At 38.4% G+C, this 21,448-nt stretch overlaps 1 protein-coding gene across 1 annotated transcript in view; it reads right to left on the bottom strand.

Annotated features, from left to right (window-relative positions):
• PITPNB (phosphatidylinositol transfer protein beta) overlaps positions 1-21,448 on the bottom strand; it is an 862,947-nt gene that overhangs the window by 763,245 nt on the left and 78,254 nt on the right. The window contains exon 2 of the mRNA XM_044068302.1: positions 7,634-7,664. Coding sequence (XP_043924237.1) covers positions 7,634-7,664 — 31 coding nt within the window. The remainder of the gene's footprint in view (positions 1-7,633; positions 7,665-21,448) is intronic.

The following is a 21,448-nucleotide window of genomic DNA, read 5'->3' as shown; positions in this document are numbered from 1 at the left end:
ATGGCTCCTTTTCCTAGCAGCTTTATAACCTCTGAAGCTGCGGAATCCCTTTGATTGGGTGGAACATCTGGGATTCTTTTGATCGTGGGGGGGGGGGGAGAAGAGAAGGGAATGTGATATCCTCCGGAAATACCCACTGGTCCTGGGTGATGAATTGCCAGGCTTCTGGGTATAGTGAAATGCGACCCTCAACTGGCTCTGGAAACGTGCAGTCGGGCCTCCCATCAGGAGTGCTGGTAGGGAGAACCACGAAAGGAATCATAGCCTCCCTGGTTACGCGGGCCTCCTCTGCCTCTAGGGCGGCATCTACCCGAGTTACTATCCCATCCCCTGCCCCTGGAGGGGGAATCACTTTGTGCATCATGAAAAAAACTCTGATTTCTTGAACCACATTTTCCCACTCTTCTGGGCCTTAGGATAAGGTCTAGAAGGCATGGAAAAATGGACTCCCACGGCAGACAGTTTTTCCCTCCTGCTCGCACCTAGAGAAAGTGTCTTTGATGGTTCCTCGTTGTTTGGAACCAAGGTGAAACAGGGTGTTGGTGAATGTAGACTTGAAGGCCTCCGCGAAATTACAGAGGCGCATCCAGAAGTGCCTACTGAGAGAAACTCTGGAGCTCGCTGCCCTACTCGCTCCTTCGGCTGTGTAAGAGATCAGCCTCATGGAGGAGTTAGCAACAGAATTTAAAGGTTAGACATCTGAGCGTTGACTTTCTGAGCCACTGTGTCAGAAACGTTACCCTGCAGAGCATCTCCCAGCTCTTTCCGGAGATCTCTTTGGAGCCGTGTAAAATGTGACAAGTAGTTCAGCAACCGCAGTGTAAAGGCCGCTGAAGAAAACATACGCTTCTCATACCGGTCCATGGTCCTAGACTCCTTGTTAGGGGGACGGATGGTAGATGAAGTCTCAGCCAGTTCCTTCTTGGTGGCCGCTGCCACCACCATGGCATCTACTGGAATGCCCTTTGTGAGAAACTCTTTGTCAGAGGGGGTGGACAGAAATTTGTTCGGTCTTCTGGGGACTGGTTCCACGGTGTCAGGGGTTTCCCACACCCTCCGACAAACTAGATTCAGGAGTTCGTTGAAGGGTGGAGAGACCCAAGAGGCAGAGGGCTGAGCCCCAAAGGCCTTCAGGAACACTGACTCCTCCTTGGAGGGGGGTTTAGAGGGCCAGTCACCTCTCTGTTTCAAGATCTCTAGGATATCAGAGTAAGAGATACCCTCAGAGGACGACTTGGGGGACCCCTCAGATTCCTCAAGGTCGGTGTCCTACATGAGAGACTCTTCCTGGGAGTCAATGTGCTTCCTCTTGCACGTTCTTTTTCTGGGTGACTCCTCAGGTTAAAACTCTGGGGGCCCTCAGAAATTTGCGGACCACTCATAGAGGTATCCTGAGGCCTTGGGTCTCCGCTGTCCAAGGATAGAGGGCGATCATAGACTGATACTGGAGCTGGAGGGAAGCTAGGAGCCGAAGAATGTCCTGAGACCTCTCCCTTGGGTCCGACTGAGGAACCATGAGTCCTGGATCCCGTGGACGGAGCCGACTGGGTTGGAGCCAAGATCAGAGCTGATAAGCCAGAATGGGCTACCGGATGCAACCTAGAAGCATCAGACAGCGCCGACCACTCTGGCTCCGAAGCCTGAGATTTGCTCGGAGGAGGAGGTAGACAATGGATGGGTGATGGGCTCCGAAGCCAAATGGGCTGGAGCCAAAAGCAATTTAGCCAGCACCGGTGACTGGAGCAGTCTCTGTACTACTCTATCCACATCCACATCAGAGAGTGTCCTGGAGAACCTAGAGGACAAGGTAGTAGATCTAGACCTCCACTCTGAAGGAGACCTGTGAGGAGGAGAAACCGGTCTAAAAATTGGAGACCGGCTCCAAAACTAGTATCTCCGACACTGGCTCCGAGAGGCTGGGAGCCGATATAAGTCCTGCCGGTTGATAAGCTTCCTTCGGAACCAAAGACAGTGGAGCCGAGGATGCCACAGTAGACTTAGTAACTTTCTCCAGAGGCTCTGATAAGACAGACGGAGCCGGAGATCATTTCTTTGCTTTGGATGTTTTGTCTCTTTTACAGGGAGAGGACTTGGCACTAGAATACCTCTTCAAATCTTCCTCGAAGGAGGGTTTCAGTAGTCCCTTTAGAATTAGTTTGTTCTTCCTTTCTTGAAGAACACAAGGGCTGAATGCATGACAGAACGCATAAGACTCCTGAAGGTGTATAGCCCCCAAACAATAAACACACACAGAGTGCCCATCTGTAATCAACATCTTGTATCCACATTTACTACATTTCTTAAAGCCCGAAGGCTTATGTTCCTTTGTATCCTTAGACATATCGGCAGGATACTAACACAACACAACAGTAAACTGACACCAGCAACAAGTACAGGAACTAGACTAATAGACTACAGACACTACGCAAGGACCTCTAACTCAAACGGTCCTGACAGGAAAATAAGGGGAAGGACTAGGTCCTCTAACTTAAACGGCCCTAGCCTGGAGGGGATAGGTACCTAAAACAAAAACGAGCACAGAAGGGAAAAACAGATAACCAAGGGAGGACTAGGTCCTCTAACTAAAACGGGCCTAGCCCATTGGGAGATAGCTGACGGGATACCAGACAAAAAGTAGACAAATGCCACAAAGGTCGCACAAAAAAGCTTCCACAAAGCAACAACACACACACCTATCTATGAAAATAGCTTTTGGAGCAAATTTTTAGTCAAAAGTTTTAGCCAAGAAGACAAAAAGTTATACTTAGCCACAACCAAGAGCGAGACCACGTCTGAGCTTTACGAGCGACAAACGAGATCTGGGGAAAGGGAGCAGTGCACTATGGGATACCTCTTAGCCCAGCCAATTGAAAGAATTTGAGCTAGAGTATGGCCAAGTCAGAGCCGAGGTTCGGCTCTGAACCCACAGGTAAGAATTTAAGCGAGATTGGACTACATAACATCAAATGTTCAGCATGTAATAAATTCTAGTTTGTTATTTTCAGAAGACAGTGCAAATACTGCACTGGGGTTAAGGGTATCAGAGTGCACATTTTGATCAGTTTGATAAAGTAAATGATGCACAGACTTCAGGACAAAACAAAGAAGAAATGTATAGCATAGCACAAGTCAATGTTATTAACTAGTTCTATACAAATGGATTTTCAGCATATCTTTAAAGAGTATGGAAGTCCAGCACCAATCAGATAATTTATCTGTCATTGTTTAAGGTAGAGACAAATGGTATATTCCACTGTATACCAGAAAACTATGGAACAATGTACTGATTAATACAGACTCATCAATTTCAGTTATAAACAGACCTCTACCAGATGACACAAGTGCAGTTATAATGTTGTCAGGATTTAAAATGTCAAAGGTTACAGCAGTGAACAGTTCTCAGCGTGAAAGTACTACACTACGTATAGACATGCAAGTTAAATACAGACTTCGGTAACAAGATGTAGTGTGAGTAGAACACACTTGTAAAAAAAACTGTGTGCAGTAGATTGTGCAAATGATCCACAGAATCTGACAAAAAAAAATCATTCACTACAAAAATACACAGATTCATGGGCTAAAGGCAAAATAAATTCTGGTTCAATTGCTACAGCTGAAGTGCAGGCAGACAAATTATCACATTTTCAAAAATGGTATCTTATTCTCAGAGAAGCAATGTCAGACTAGAAAGAAAATTGCAATTCATTTTTATGGCCAGTAAGGAAAAAAGGTGACAGCTGCAGGGTAGTACTAGATTTAAAATTAGTATATATCTTTACCAGAAATTACAGTCAAGTTAAATTCACAGAATAAATCGTTTACAGTTACAGATCTAAAAAATGAATTTTTTGCTATTGTTTTGTTTCAACGGATATTGTCAAGACCCTGAAATTATGGTAATAGAGTGTTCCAATACATAAATAATATCTTGATACAGACACAGACAGAAGAGCATTTACAGATTTAAATGCTTTGCTAGCTTTCCACATTAGAGAATTTTAAATCAATGCTACACTTCTAAAAAAGTGACAGTATAGTCAAAAGTTTGGATCCCATGCAAGAAGAAGAGTGCAACATAAATATTACGAGAAAACTGAAGCCACAAGTTCAAATCTCATGTCAGGAAAAGAATGCAATGTAATTTACTGTACAAGAAAGCTTCAAATACTTGTAGTAAAGTACTAGAATCAGATCAGTTCAATTCTTGTAGTATATGCTTATGTATAAACTACTCAAGATTTTATACATTTCATGCAGAAATTGCAGTTTACCAGACCACATCGGAGGCACAGACAAGTTATCAGATTACAGGCCAGCTCAGTGAGCTGAATTAAAGAGAGTAACGTATGCCATTAAACAGCATGGTAAAGATCAGTTAAATATTATTACTGACAGTTTTATGCAGTAACAGATCTTGCTATTTATATATAAAGATTTGTCTACAAATAAAAATGTAGATCTTAATGATTTGAATGGTGCAAGGGTTTGAGAGAGTTAAATGACGTCAGTTAAAAGAACAGGTACATAGGTTTATTTCATGTAAAAAATGTAAATGAAGTCAGGGCAACAAGCAAAGCTATTGGTTTATAACTGTTACAGCTGTAAATGTTATTTTAAGGATCTGATACTGTTTTTTTTGTGCCTTGTAGATATCGTTACAGAAAACATGCTGTCAATTTTGGATTTCCAGATAATTTCCAGTTTGTTTTCCAGAATGCATGTTTTTAATACAGGCAGGAAAAAAAATACCACATTGCCAACCAGACTTGCACCAGAGATGGATGGGAGGAACTGGAAAGCCTATTTATATCGGTAACATCCATGAAAAGATGAACTCTAGGGTATCTCTTCCAATATTCCAGCAGTGACTTGAGACAATATAGAGTAAAGGTTATTTTGAATCGTCTAGATGTTCTGGGTTGACCCATACATGCTTTAAGATCAACAAAAAGAAAAGAAGACAACAGCCAGAAGTAAAGTTTATTTTTTCCCATACTTACGTAAATGTGTTTCAGTTATCTAAAGAAAATAATTCTTTACAATTACAACATGTATGTAATACAGATGCAGATGTGTATTTATGCAGATTAGTTTAGAGTTACAGGAGTATAGTAAAAATACTGATGCAGAACTGTGCTTATGCAAATTAATAAAGTGTTTAAAGCTGAAGTTTCAATTTCAAGTTATGTTTATGATTCTGTGTTCAGATAATAGTGGCAAAAATGGGTATTTCTTTAGTGACAGATTAGTTTGTAACATTTACTCAATTTCAACTTATGCTTTTATCTGAGTTCAGATGATACTGGAAGGAAAAGTATCCCTTTAGTATTATAGTTTGTTTCCAGAATTTAACATTTTATTTATTTATTTATTTTACATTTGTTGACCGGGAATGTCTGACTGAGCCAGAGCCCTTTTTCAGCAGAATCCCGAGGAGAAAAGCTCCATAATAATAATACAGTAAAAATAAGCCAAGTCATACAAACAAATTTAAAAAAACTTAATATGATAATTCTACACTAGACTCTAAATACTGTATATTAACATTTATACACAGGTACTTCAAATGTTCAGTATAAATATGTATCACTTCGGTATAAATTTCAGTCAAGTTTAAAAAACCCATGACATTCATACTCTGTTATTTTAAATGTTCAGTGTAATATATAATTCGTACTCAGTTGTATATTTCTAACAGCATAACCAGACAGTTTACAGCAGGCATAAATAGTATACATGTACAATTAAAACAGACTTTGCAGAATTACTTCACATCTCACATTATTCAGTCAGTAGTTTGAAGTTTAAAGTGACAGAATTATTTGTACGGATCTTATCAAGATACGTTACCTAAAGAATAAGTAGTAATAGTTATTTAATATACTTAAGGCATAACAGGTCAGGCTTAATTTAAGTTGTCAAAGAATACAGTGTACATTACATAATTACTGCACATACACAAGTTTAAAATGCATACATCTATCACAGCAGAGATTAAAAAGGTAAAAAGTACAGGATTATTAGTTAATACTTTAACAAATCTAGTTGAAGATTTACAGAAACAAGTTAATACAGTATATAGTATAGTAATTATGCTTTGATACTCATAGTATTGGGGTAAAAAGAGATAATTTATATACGGCTATCACCAAATTAGTATGGATCTTGTTAAGAATTGTCTGGTTATAATTAAATCATAAAGTTGTGAGACTCCAGTCCAAAAGATTTTCAGATAATTAACAGACCATCAACATTCAAAATTATAATTGCATGTTTATTTACCAGATTAAGAGAAATTATTTTATAGTTGTTATATTAGAGTAATCACCATTAGTATCCTCTGTTGATTATATTAATACATTCACTAAGTAATTACAAAAGCAATTCACAGTTCAGTGATTTCAGAAACAATTGCTATATTTTTGTCATAATAAATCTTACATTAATATAGTTAGCAATATGTTTTAAAGTAACCACAGAAGTAGATCCCTGTTCAGGGATCTCAAGGGGAATTGTAATATCAGGTTTCAGTTAAATGCAGTTTGTTAGACATAAATACAGTATTCGGTTTGCATATGCCTAGAAATGCAGCTATATTAAAGCAGGACTATATCTTCATTTTATATTTTACATGCAGTTTCAATAGAAAAAGAAAAGTTTCAGTGAAGGATACAAATTAAATAACCCTCAGTCAATAATATAATGCACTAATAGAATGTGCAGTACAAACAGATCTTGTTTAGATGGTAGAAGGCTTGGGAATCAAGGTTAAAGGGGCATGTAGACTTTGCAGGAAATTTATAAGATTTTATTATTAGGAGAGATACTTCAGACACAGAAGTTAGTATGTTAGTTTGGACTGATACATAGACAGTCATTGAAGTGCAGTCCACAGAAGTCAGGAAAGAATGCAAATTAGAATTAATAATGCCATTTAGGAGGAAAGGAGCAATTCTGAGTACAGAAGCTATGGACAGTATTATGAGTGCAGAAGCTATGGACATTATAACTCAGTGTGCACTGTTATTAAGGAGCATTAAGATTTGATTTGCATATCGAAGACATATACCGCTAATGTATGCTGCTACAACATAATAAACCAACTTCATCAGATTTTAGGTGAAGACCTATATTCTGAAAGGTACAAGAAAATGGCCCATGTTCATCACAACTCTAGGTAATTAATAGACAAAGACATTCATTCCATTTCCTTCCAGTTTATTCCAGTATCCTACAGCTCAATTCTTACATTACAATTCCTTGGAATTTAATGCCACAGAGAAAAATATCTAATGCAGTCTGACATTCTTTCTCAAGTCCTCATTCAAGCCTAACAAAAATGTCATAATTTTAGACTGATGCAATGGGCCTTCATTCTGTCAAACCCCAAATTAAATCTGCATTAAAACATTCTAATGAACAATACTTCACCATCACCATTATGTTCTGATAACATTCCAGGGGAAGCTTAAAACTAAAAGCTATGCTTTTTTTTCCAACTATGTGCAAACTAAGAGAAAAAATAATGCATTATTTGCATGCTGCAAGTTATCAGTATAGAAAGTATATGTTACAGAGTCATACTTCAAACTGAAAACAAATTAAATAAATGTTAAGAAAGGGAGTAACTTACCTCTTCTACTGAACATGGTAGCACAATACGGCTAGGGGAAAAGAAAAAAAAATAAAATTACATTTAAATGAAAAATATTTGAACAAAATGATATATGTAATAGAAAAAAATGTTTAAACATAATGATTCATTTCTGCAGGTTAGTTTCTACTGTGGATAAATCACATTACTTTCAAACACAAGAGAGCCATTCTCTTAGAGAAAATTCCAAAATAAAATACACAAATTTTTCATAGCAACAAATGACTGGTCACTGAACAACATGGCCTCCTCACACCAGATACAGTCCCTCTTACTGTAAGACACTTATCAGCAGGGAGGAGAGACCACTCTACTCTGAATACCTGGCTGATATCCTCACCCCCCCCCCCATAAAAAAGTAGCACACTGCCACAGCAGCAGGTAAATAAACATTTCCAAGTGTACTACTATATATTGCTTGCAGCTTTGAGGCTCTTCAGAAATGCCCTCATCACAAAATCCTTCCTAACTGTTGGAATGTCCTCATTCACAAACATCCTATTTCTAGCCAAGGTTCTGTCTTTGCCAAATTAAGACTGGAAGCACGGAAAAAAATAGTTCTACAATCCAGTACTATTAGCTAATAAGCACCATCAATGCCAGAAACATGAGATCATTATACTATGAAGTTACCATCGTTGTAGGAATTAAGCCAAAAACAAGAAAAAGGACAAGTACAAGAGGGCAAAGAATATAGAAAACCTAATCTGAATAAGTACAACTGAAAAAGAACTTGCCATAAGAGTAGATCTTAGGGGCCCTATACAGTGTTGCTGATCATATTATTAATATCTAACAGAAAGGAAAAGTTCTCCTACCAATGCTTTACTGGGGACCTTTTTTTTTTTTTTTTTTTTTTTTTTTTTAGCAAAGCACACATGCTATTGTTGTAACATACAGCCAGTCACATGCTTTCCCCAAGGTTTTCGCTCCAGAGATGGTTTATGTGGTCAGCCTAATAAAAAAGAGCCAGCAAATGCTTCTCTAAAATTGCAATGTTACATCTAAAAATTTAGGAAATTAAAGGAGGAAATGAGTACTATGTGCAAATACCCATTTCTGTGCTCACAATCAAGTCTTTAGATTACTTTATATATCAGGACTCGCAGTAGTTCAACTACAAAGTAGGCTGTACTACCAAGGCCTCGTCTACTCTGTTGTGGTTTGTAAAAGGATACAGTGCATTATCAAAAACGTCCTCTCTGCTGAAAAGCAACAAGTTTTTTTTTTTCTTCTTCATATGACATCATATCTACTTCTTACCCTGACTTTCTTATTGTAATTCATGCTACCTTGTGAAGCAGTTTTGGGATACAGAGAAGTTCATAAAATGCATACAAACAGGAAATTTTGAAACAACCATTTTACCAGTCATTATTTTTGTATTATTTTCTGATTCATTTAACATGTCTTCAGGAGAATAAGCATTGATAAGAGTACTCAGAATCTCAACTTTTAATAGTTTCCGGGAATGTTCTAGGACTGGTAAAAGTCTGCAAGTAAATCATTTCTTCAGCTGTTGCAGCATGTTTTGAAGAACACAAGTTGTTTGGCTATGATTTGCTAATATGCTGCTTTATACAGTACAGGGTTTGAGTCCCTCAACACACATTTGCTAGTGTGTGACACTGAGCATGTCACTCATCCAGAGATTGCTCTACAGTAACTGAGGGGATAAGTCTAAACTCTTTAATGATCTCCTGAACTACATGTCTACAAGCCTATGCTTATTTTTATTTTATTTATCTTTTATGGACCAGGACAGTCCCACTAAGCAAGCAGCTTCTTTTGAGGGCAGACTTGGGGTGGTATTTATATAACAGAGAAATTTAGTCCGGGTATAAGAAAAAAGATCCCACAACCCCTATCAAGTAGTGGGAGTTAAGTCCATCTTACCTACCATAACTTAAGCAGATGGGGTCCTGGTTTAAAGTCTCATCCGAATGACAGCACACTCAGTTGTGCAGCATCCTGTAATGCTGCACTGCAGTGACAGCAAACCAAACACCGGAGTGGGACTAGAACCCAAAGTCTGTTGAGCTACTGAAGCTACAACTACCTGTGATCAGAAATACACCCCTCCACTGCAGTGTGTAAATATATGACCGATCACAACTTTTTCATGACGCATTACATTACAGAAAACGCATTTTCTGTATATCCCGTAAGACACAGTTCAGTGGCTTCCAATCTGTATCCAAGTGGCCCATTCATTCTGACAGGGCAATAGTCAAGCATTCCTGGGTGAGGCAAAAGTCCTCTAGCCCATTCATTCATACCTAGGAACCCCAGTCAGTGTACAGATTCCCCCATTACAGAGAGTTGGCTGTTAGGGAGCTGGCTTTTTGGTCCTGTAAGGCAGCTTACCCTCCCCTTTTGCAGAACCTGCAGCCCTCAGAAGCTCTCTAAGCTCCACTGCTTGCTGCCACTACAAAGAGTGTGCCTCCACAAATGGAATTCTACAAGCCTAGTACATTGCCTCTGCACAATGACAACATAGGCTCCCTAGGCTGTGGTCCACAGATGTAACACACACTGTTCTTGTGGAGAGTCATCCAAGCTGCAAGCCACAGCCACCTCCCTCCCTCCTCCATGAAAGGGTAGCCAAAAATGGCTGATCATCCCCTTTCCACCCTGGCCAGATCCTACACACACCTGAGCTGCCATTGAAACCCTGGTCTCCTGTGCCGTTTTCATAATTTTATTCCTTTACTCAATATGGCTGGATTATACAAAAGAGCTTTTCAAGAAGAAAACCTCCTTGGTGATTCATAAATAAATCCACTGACAGCAAACACCAAAACTAAAAGCAAAATCAAACCAAGAATGAAAATCACTTGGCACCACAGGACCCGGAAGCACGTAAACAAAGGCTTTCAAAATAAGCAGATGAAGAAATCAAACAGCTGCTAGGTCTCCAAAAAGATCCTTTAATGTAACCAGGCAAAGTAAAATCCACAATATCATCCAAGCACTTTCACTCTACCATATGCAAGCTTTCTCAAGGCAAACAACATTGCTGGAAGTTCATTCACATTAAATACTTCCAGAATCATCACATGACTTCCTGTGAACCTTTCCCAACAGGAAAATCACCATATAAGGAAATTCTAAAATACATTCTTATTATCATTAAAAATAATTCATTTTCTAAAAATTATTCATTTTCTAAAAATGTCTTGGCGACTGAATAGCATAATGAACTAAAAATTATTCATTTTCTAAAAATGTCTTGGCGACTGAATAGCATAATGAACTTAAAATTGAATACAAACTATTAAAATATGTCATAAAACAATTCTGTAAAATATTTTTATAGTTTAATAATCCAAATAAGTGCAGTATAATTTTTAGAAAATGAATTATTTTTAATGATAATAAGAATGTATTTTAGAATTTCCTGATATGGTGATTTTCCTGTTGGGAAAGGTTCACAGGAAGTCATGTGATGATTCTGGAAGTATTTAATGTGAATGAACTTCCAGCAATGTTGTTTGCCTTGAGAAAGCTTGCATATGGTCGAGTGAAAGCGCTTGGATGATATTGTGGATTTTACTTTGCCTGGTTACATTAAAGGATCTTTTTGGAGACCTAGCAGCTGTTTGATTTCTTCATCTGCTTATTTTGAAAGCCTTTGTTTACATGAAATCCGCTGACAGCATTAATGGCTACAGCGAAAAGGTATTGTATCCATGATTATGACATTTCCCATTCACAAACACATTAACTCTAATTAGGAAAGAGACTTCAATATCAGTTAATTTACATATCTCTGAATCACTGTTAACTACCATGACTGCAAGTCAATACTGCCTGCAGTAGTTAACAGTGGCACCAACTGCATCATGTTAGCACAGAACCCTGCCCAATTTACTCTCCCACCCACAAAACACATACACACCCATACCTAAACGTACCCACTTTACTAATCCCCCTACCTCAGTGGCGTAGCTACAGTTTGTGCCACCCAGGGCTGTCTGGGTTTGCTGCCTCCCCCTCACAAATCATGGTCAAATGGCCCATCCCAAATACAGCCCTCACCCTGCAGCCATTCCTGTGTTCCATTACTTTGCTATTTCTCCTCATTTGCCATAAACACTGTAATGTGCATGCTGTTTTATGCTTTACTTCTACAGTTATTTGAATTTAATTTAAAACTTTTATTTTAAATGTTACAGTGCAAACAGTGATAGAAATCTGGTAAACAAAGCAATACAGTCTCACAATGAAAGCAGACTTAGCATTAACTTCTCTGTCTTGAAACTCAAATTCGTTGAAACCCACATTCAAAGGAAACTACATCTTGTCAGTGGCAGATAAAGTTTACCTTTGGGCTGTTTTCAAATCATAGGTCCCTTGCACACACATTTAGGACCATGCAAACATACATGCATTCTTTGATTCGCCTTCCTGATTTTATTAAATTATAATCCTTGTACAATACAGCATACTTGTTAGAGTGTGTTTTACATTTATTGTTTTGAACATTTTTCCAGTAAGCAATGAAACAACATGTATGAACCAATAATGACAATACTGCCCAATTCAGAACATTTCCATCATAAAGTCTACTCAAACTTCTGCCTTACAATCCATCAGTATCAGTAAATATGCACAATCTCTGCAGAAGTAAAAAGTCATCTAAATAAATTCCACATTAAAGAGATCTGTAACTAATGAAGAGGCTGCTGCTAGCAAACACATTTATATTTCATTGTTTCACCTACAAATTGTCTGTTGCCCTTGAAGAATGAAATTGCCTATGTTACATTAAAAAGGGTACTTTAAGCTAGTAATATTGCAATGCAGAATGGATGGCAAACTGATAACAGGTTCAAAGTTACTACAAATCTCCTCCAGAGAAGGACATTTTCAGGACTGCAGCATAATCAGCAATCCCTCTACATACTGTGGGAGTATAAGCCCCAGCCTTCTATATCAAAAAGCAAGCATACTACCTGATGTGCTACTAACAATGCTTTTAAATACTTTAGCACAATAGTGATATTATTTGCTAAACAGTTGCATGTTGCAAACAGACTTGGCATAAGCAGCACTAAACTCTTCCCCTGAAGCTCTCAGCTCCTTATAAAATGCACTTGATACTCAACTATCTCACAACTTTGCAGCACAAGAAATCCGGAAAAAGCCAAAATTTATGGGGGGGGGGGGGGACAACAGCCCAAAATCAGGGCACATTTTAAACATTACATGTATAATCTTAGAAAGTTACTAGAATAAAATGTTTTATGTTAACGTGCGTTTCTTGAAAGATGGAAAGACTGAAACTTAAATGGCTGCCACTATTTTGTGAATTCAGTCCTCAGTGATTTCCCAGAAAACCACAAATTGTAATAGGAACAGACCAAAAGTAAGAGCCAAGCTAAACATTCCAGACATTCTGTAGACCTGAGTTGTGGTAGGGGTAGACAATTCGGGCTCTTGTTTCTTTTTACACACGGTACAGGGTTTGAGCCAGAGTAACACTAACCACCAGTTATAAGCAGATCTGTAGTAGTACAAAAGCAGATATTCCATAAACATTATAACACTTACATTAGACTCAGCCTTAAAATTCCACACAAACCCATTTAAAATTGCAAGCTGGCGGAAAGGAAGAACAGGACATCTGTGCAATAACAAACGCACAGATGTGAGTGACTGGACCATTTTTAAAGAATGGCCTTAAACAAAACAGCATTTTTTAAAATTAAATGTGACAAAACTGCTGCCTGAGGTGGACCGCCCCTCTCACCCCCCCACCTATGCCACTGCCCCTACCATTACCTCCCAGATAAAAAAACATTCATACATACACTCACACACATATATTAAAACACTACTTGACCACGTAACTCCTCTGCACTTAACCACTAACTTAATGGATGTACACAGCCTTTTGGTTGTGTTCATTACCATGCACAGCCAACACTGGCCTTGTAAATCTGAATAGTAGAGCAACTTTCTGAATTGCTAGGTTATATAAATGCCTCACCACAGGCTAATTAGCACACGACTCTCCCATGAACTACCTGATAATTATATAGCATGGCTGTGAAGACAGCCCAAAGTGGTGCTGCATGCCTTTATGTTTTCAGCAGCACAGTGTACATTTCATGTACAATTTTCTGTAAACTTCTGAATTCAGCCCCTTGCCTTTTTAATATAATGCCATTTCATAATTCAGCCTGGGGTTCCACCTTTTTATAGTGACGAGGCAGTAGAGATGACTGTGCCTACTGTGCTGCCCAAGAATGTAGGCCCACATCCATCAGAGCTGTGGCAAGAGCAATTTGGTATACATGACAGCACAGCCAACTGGCATTTGGTGTCCCTGATAACATTTTAAAAAATAAAATTAAAACTTTTTCTCAGTTAAATGACTGCATTTAGACAGTTATTAGCCATTTTCTATTTTTATAAGTTTACTACATCTTTAGTAAGTACAACATATATTATACATAAAAAATTATTTCCAGTATATTAAAAAATATTAGAGCAGCTCGGTCTAATGAATGAATATTACTGATGATAAAGTATTAAAGTGGGCACCTGTGTAAATAGTTATTACTCGTTTAATTATATTAGTCTGCTTGTTTTATTTATACAATTTAAATGAAAGGATTTTAAAAATATCACAGAAAGCCATACCATATACTCTCTACTTTTAAGGAAGATTTCTTAAACATACCTACTTGTAGGCAAATTATAGTGTAGTCCAGATAAAAAAAAAAAAAATTGATATCTCCATGTATTTTTTTTCTAGAAACTTTACACAGTGTACTTTCAACCTCATCAGAATTAGTGAATATCTTTATAGACTGCAACATTGTTTCAGTTTAAAAAAATATATATTATATGGTTTACTACCAAAATCCCAAAAGCAGATGCTCTGCAGATGATCGATTGCAGTGTTGCCGACCATTGGTAGTTCACATCAGCAAATGCCACTGTACACTATATAAGTAGTGGGAATGTGGAGGGCACAGCTCGGGGCTCCCCCCCCCCCCCATGCTTAAATGTATGCTAGTGTTGTGTGTGGGTTTTTTTTGTTTTTGTGCGTTCGTGTAGGGGAGGGTTGGGTACTCTGAACCTTTTTTTTTTCCCTTATAAAATGACTTGGGTACAAAAGCAAAATACCAGTTTAAATCAGCGTCCCCTCCACTGCCCAACTCATATGCTCTTCTATACACCTAACTCTTGGCATTTCACCTCCTTCTTGAAAATTGCTTACCATAAGTCACTACATTTCCTACCATATTTTTGCACTCATTCACACAACCAGAAAAGTACAGTGGTTTAGTCCTACATACCCCATAACAATAAATACCCGAATTGCTTCACTACCGCAGTAGCCTATTCAATAAAAATATTAATGAGAGGAAGGGGTCCTCCAAAAAAGAGGTTTTATCTGTTAGGCAAGAAGTCCTCCACCAAATGCTCCTCCTCTGGAGCAAGAAAAATGCTTCTCCTTAAGGAGACAAAATATTAAAGATTTCCCTCACTCTGGCTGCTGATATACTTTCTTCCAAAAAGGGTGAAGCATATCAACAGCCAGTGAGTGACAGGGAAGGAAGTTAGAGGTTTAGCAAGCCAGATGTTATGTCCTTGGCAGGACACTACCCTCACACTACAACATCAATGAAAATGAACATCAAGTGTAAATGACCAGCTTTATTTTCCCCACACCTCCAGTACAATGTGTCACAAACAGCCAGTGATGCATTATTTGAGATTACAGCAGCAGACATCAAGAACTACAATTATAAATCAACACACAGTTGAACACAAAACATTGACTAGAAAATGATCATTATAACCAACAAAATAAAACAATTGCAAATCTGAGGTAACCAGCTTTGTACTTGCAGCCATGACAAAAAATAAATGGCCCTGATAGAAATGCTACACATTCATAAATCAAACTGCATGAGGGTCAACTTCCAAGGATCTTAACCTATCCTCGGACATGAACAGGTCATGCTGGAGAGATAGATAAATCTTCCACAGACTGCCTCTTCTCTGGCAGAGAACAAGGTTCCAATTCATGTAAAACAAAGCCACTTCCTGATAGTCTTCAAACGCAACCTAGATCAATGGATGGGTGACCACAAATTCACTCCTAGGGTGGTTTCCATGTCCCTTCTGGACAGAGGAAGTTGGTATTAACTACCATAGACCCTCAACTCTAAGGACTTCACTCGCCTAACCACCGACAATTAGGGCAACTCAGACTAAATATGGCTAGGCTTATCAACCTATGAACAAAAGTGATCATAAGTGCAAGAAAAATAACACTGATGTATGTACTGATCATTACTAAACACTCACAAAACCAAAACATGCATTTACATAGGTGGTTTCACCCCTGCACCTCCAAACTTACTTCAATTCCACAGCTGAACACCACCACAAAAGGGCAATTAGCCTGAATTAGTAAAAAACATTATTGCATGCTAGTTGACTAGTCAAACATTTGACCGAATGTGAAGCTCAAATGCATAGCGGATAACCTGTTTGCCAAAAAACATGGTAAGTATTATTTGCCTATACTGGTTCTTTATAAAATGCCCATCTTTTTTTTAAAGGTAAAGGATTCCTTGAGCTTTCCTGGCATTATCCTAGAGTGAACTGCATTCATTTTCCACGGCACAACTTTTTTGTATATGTCAGCAGCATGATGACAGGGTAATCCTATGGGCTAGGCTTGTAAAGGCTCCAGGGCCATTAGCCTAGTACACACCTATGAACCCATAATGTTTTTCCCAGATATCCTTATAAATATTGCTACACCATCTTTTTTTCTATATTTTTCCATTCTGATCATTTTGCTGCTGGTACATCCAGATTAATCATGTCTGTAAAAATGTTGGCTAGTTGACTGGGTGGAAGCGAGAAAATGGGACACTGGGTTTGGTGGTTGTGAAAAGATCCCCTTAAGAAGCTCTGACATCATGTGTGGAAAGACATCACTTTTCATTCAGTTACACAGGATTTTGCTGTGGATATGGTAGCAGAAACCGTTAATTCCTGTGCAGCACACAGCACATCTACTTTCAATGCATGCCTGGCGAAGAGGATTTGTTGACCATACCAACTCACATTCTCCTTCCATGGCATAGTGGACATATGTACTATTATAAACTTGAAAAGAATCCCACTGAACATGGAAATAACCACAGTGAGATCTACTTTGTTGTTATGCAACATAAAATATATATCACAGGCACGCTAGGATAAATTAGTAAAAGCTGCATTTATTGGATGTACCAAATAACTAAACTCACTGTCATCACTAAGCTTGTGCTACTTTGTAACTATCCAGGTTTGGGTCTCCCCCACCTAAATAACAACTGTTAGAGTGTCACATAGTGTTCTGAGGTCCACATCTTTCTCTATCTTAAGATACTTTTGGACGACTATTACACTAGATAAAACTAAGCATAGTAAATCTCTAAAATACTACATTTGCTGAAAGCCAACAAGCCAAGAAAACCTATTAATGAGGAATGACAATTCACTGTCCAAAATGTATTACACAATACATTAACAGTTAAATGAAACTGTACAAACTTATAACAGTCTAATTTTCCAGAGGGTGTATGCAGACTGTGAACCATGCTTTCTACTATTTTACAGCAATAAAATTAGCCTGACATTTTTGTAGTCCAAACATTGAAAGCCTCAGTTGCGGTAACAAAAGGAGTTTGCACACAGAAAGCAACTTCTTTTCTAGTCTATGGGAGAGGACTTTCTCAATGAGATGGTCTAAGGTAAAAGACAGAAATTATTGAATGACAAGCTAATGCAAATACAGAACAAGTTATCAATAATACTCCAAGAAAGAGCCATTAAAATTTGATAGCGAACAGGATCCATAATGCACTTCATGTGGAAGCAAAGCATGCAATGTTAATGTCTTTAGTCAGAGATGAAATAATACTTTAAATTACCCACATGCATTTGCATACAGGATAATTTTCAACTATAGTTATAACGCACTGCTTGTATAACATTGCAAGAGCAGCAGATACTCCTCTAGTAATGTTATTTTCGGTCATATTTTGTGTGAGGTGTAAGGAACCAGTTCATTTGCACACTTGGCCACAATCTGACAGACACAAAATGCTTCTCCTGCCAGCAACAAGGCATCAGCCAATGTCTTGCCAACTTGCTTAAATAAATAAAGACAAATTGCATGAAGTCAGGACAAGACCACCACTGCCACTTACTTCAATTACTTTAACCCTCAGCAGACTTCCTGAATATGCACTCATACAAAATGTTTGTACATGCATACCTGCAAATGCACACACACACACACACACACACACACACACACACACACACACACACACCCCTACCTATCACTTAAACAAATGCACACACACACAAACCTACCTCTCACTTCTCAGTTCATGGTCCACATTTCAAACGTCTTCTAGCTTTCAAATTCCATGCACACAGAAGAGGAATACCTAAGCATCAGGTCGCACAGACATGACCGGCACCTGTGCAACCAGATGCAAAAGGCATTCAGTGTTCTTCTTAAAGAAAAATGCCCTTAAAACAATGTATTTCTTTTTTTTTAAATTAAAAAAAAAAAAAAATCTCCCATCCAGCGGCCCTCTTCCTAGCCAGCAGGGGTCCTCTCCCAGCCAGTCGATCAACAAAAATTATGCTATATGTCTTGATCTAGCTGTGTGTGAAGTATATTGGTACAATTGTTTTCTTGAAGCATGACTGTACACTTATTACTTACATATACTTGTTTTCTAAAATAAGAATGCATATGGACAAATGATTAGATAGCATACATTGATCTACATGAGGATAATAACATATGTACTGCAGAACTCTTGTATTTAGACTTAAATTGTTAATGGCAACGAGAAATAATCACAAGGTGTCGGATTATGATCTCTGACTGTAAGCAAGGGCCACGAATGTAAACTAACCGATGCAAAGTTAAGTGTCACTGCAATCTGATCTAATGTCTGTGGCTAGAAACATGAATGAATGCTGGCGATGTCTTAATACCGATTTGTCAGCTTAAATTACAGTTTCATGCTTCGCCAAATGAATGCAATGGTATTACACCACAAATTTTTTTTAAGTCAATTTCCAAATGCACCCCCTTGCACCTGCCTGCGGGCGCCCATGCCTCCACCACCTGTCCATCTGACAGCCTCACCCACACCTTCAGCTCAGAGCACTGGCAACATCTGGGCCCATAATTGGGTAAATGAGTAGTAACCAAAAGGCAAAGCCCAAGCAGGCAGTCCAGCAAGGAGCAACATACAGCCACTGGCAGCAGCACAACCCTGGCAAACAAACCACGTGCGGCTTATTGTACAGTGCAGTCCAGCAAAGCAAGCCAGCAGCTTAGCATTCTTCTGTCCAGGCAATGGCCCATGCCAGGCAGCTAGCAAAGTATAGCCATCTTCCAGAAAAGAAAGTCTTCCAAACTTTGTCTAAACTCTACAGACGATGTACTGTAGGAATGATGCACTGCACTGCTTTAATAAGAGTTTGAATGCAACTTCTATGCTCAGTACGCCTCTCCCTAAGTTAACTGCTTTCCTTCCGTATAACAACTTCCATTCACTACTGGCGCAGTGGCGGCTGGTGACTTCAAATTAAAGGAGGGTTGCAGGAGACAGCTGAATGGGTGGGGCTAATGGGAAGGGGTGTGGCCAACTAGAAAGGGGTGGGGCTATGCTCAAAACCACAACAACTGGAACTTTAATTAAATACGCTGCCCTGGGTGCCAAACAGTCATTACGAGAGTCCAATCAAAATAAAGTGTAGAAGAAAAAAATATTTCAATGCATTGGCTACATGACAACTTACTTAATAACCAGATGGAAACACAGGTTGTGAGGCATGAAAAAATAAATTACTTTTTAAATACATTACTGGAATGCCAGTCAAAGTCAAGTATAAAAAAAAACAAGCAGCACTCAACTCAAACCACTACTCCTTGCATTGCAGTTCTAATTATAACTTATATTCAGCTTTATAAAATTACCAAGTAGCATGCTGAAAGTAGCAATCTCCGATACCCCCACTTGTAAAAATGTTTCTTATCCAAAAAAGACTTGCTGCCTGACACAACTACTTGTTTCATGGGGAAGATATGATCAAAGTAAAAAATGAACAGCAAACAAGAAACGAGCTCAAGATAAATTGCTTCAAGGATTCCTGCACAAGATATGGACCACACATGATAGATTGGCATTCTGTTTAGTTTACAGGTAAAGCCTGCAAAGATGACTGCAAGTCTCCAACAAATGTAATGAGCTTCTGAAAATACTGTAATCCTGTCCTTTATAACAAATACTGTCATATGCATTTCAATACCCAAGGCTTATTCTCTGCATGGCAACAATGAAAAGGCTTTCAATGCTGGTAATTCTTTAACAGTATGCTTATTGAAGCTTACTTGCATCTTACAATCTCCGACAAGCTTACCTGATGGTCATTAAATCATTGCTACTTAAACAGAGCAACAGGGCACTGTGACAGCATGCATTTCCTGAATAATAAGAAGCATAAATCAACAGTATAAAAATATGACAGAAAACCAGAACATTCTGCAAAATCAAGGACAGATAAAAAGCCACGGTCGTACTTGTGGTCTACCTTAGATGGGGGAGTACTCTGCACACTTACACTGCATAAAACTGCTCCTTGCCTTCCTTGGACACATCCAGAGCCACTACAATGGGGAGTGGGGTGCAACAAGTATGTCACAATTTGAAATGTCTCTGGCTGACGGTGATGACTCTGACACTCATACCTCTCAACTTCAGAGCAAGAAATCTGGACAAAGCCATACACAGAACTAAAGTGGGACACAGGCCCAAAAATAAGGACAATTTTTAAATATTGCTGTTATAAACATAGATAATAAAACAGTAGTAGGTCTTGCATTAGTACGAATTTTCTGAAGGGTATGAAATCTGAAATTCAAATGTCTGCCATTATTTTGTAACTTCAATCTTAAATGACTTGCCACTAATTTGCCAGAAAACCACAATTTTATGAAAAACAGACCAAAAATGTGATGCAAAAATATAAAGTTGCCACACAATACAGCTGGGAACTTTTCAAAGAGAAGGGACACCTTTTTAATATTAACACTGCTAACTTGAGCAGCTAACAAAATAAGAGCATCTACATGCATTTCTGAAATAAAAGTAATCTATAACTCTGATCATTACATTTATATATAAATTGTAAATCTCCATGTTTTCTTCCAAAATTTCATTTTGAGGAGGGATTATTTTGGGAGAGCAACATTTTGAGCCAAAATTGGGGACAATTGAGAGGTTTGGATATTCCTAATTCTACAAAGCTATTTGCACGTACCTCTCATCCTCTTAATGCAAGAAATCTGGACATGGCCAAATATATTGGGGGAACATACAAACGCTACTGAAAATTGCTCTTGTATAAACTTAAGACAGTTGATAAAATAACAAATCTTGCTTTAGCATGCATTTTTCTGAAGGTTATGACATCTGAAACTCAAGGTCTGTCATTTAATGACTTCATTCTTAAATGATTTGCTAGAAAACCACAAATTTTATGAGGAACAAACCAAAAATAAGAAGCAAATATTTATTCATTCTGCAAAAATATGGACAACCGAGAGGTATAGATCAACTGGGGCTGTCTGAGTTTGCTACCCTCCCCCCCCTCACAAAATCATGGTCGAATGGAGCCTCCCCCCCTGCAGCCATTCCAATGTCCCATTCTTTGGTTATTTTGCCCCATTTACCATAACAC

The sequence above is a fragment of the Protopterus annectens genome, chromosome 4.part0 (assembly GCF_019279795.1).
Source record: "Protopterus annectens isolate FY-2018-M chromosome 4.part0, PAN1.0, whole genome shotgun sequence".
Classification (NCBI taxonomy): domain Eukaryota; kingdom Metazoa; phylum Chordata; order Ceratodontiformes; family Protopteridae; genus Protopterus; species Protopterus annectens.
Note: the sequence above shows the minus strand (reverse complement) of the source record. Positions and strands in the feature narration are given on the sequence as shown.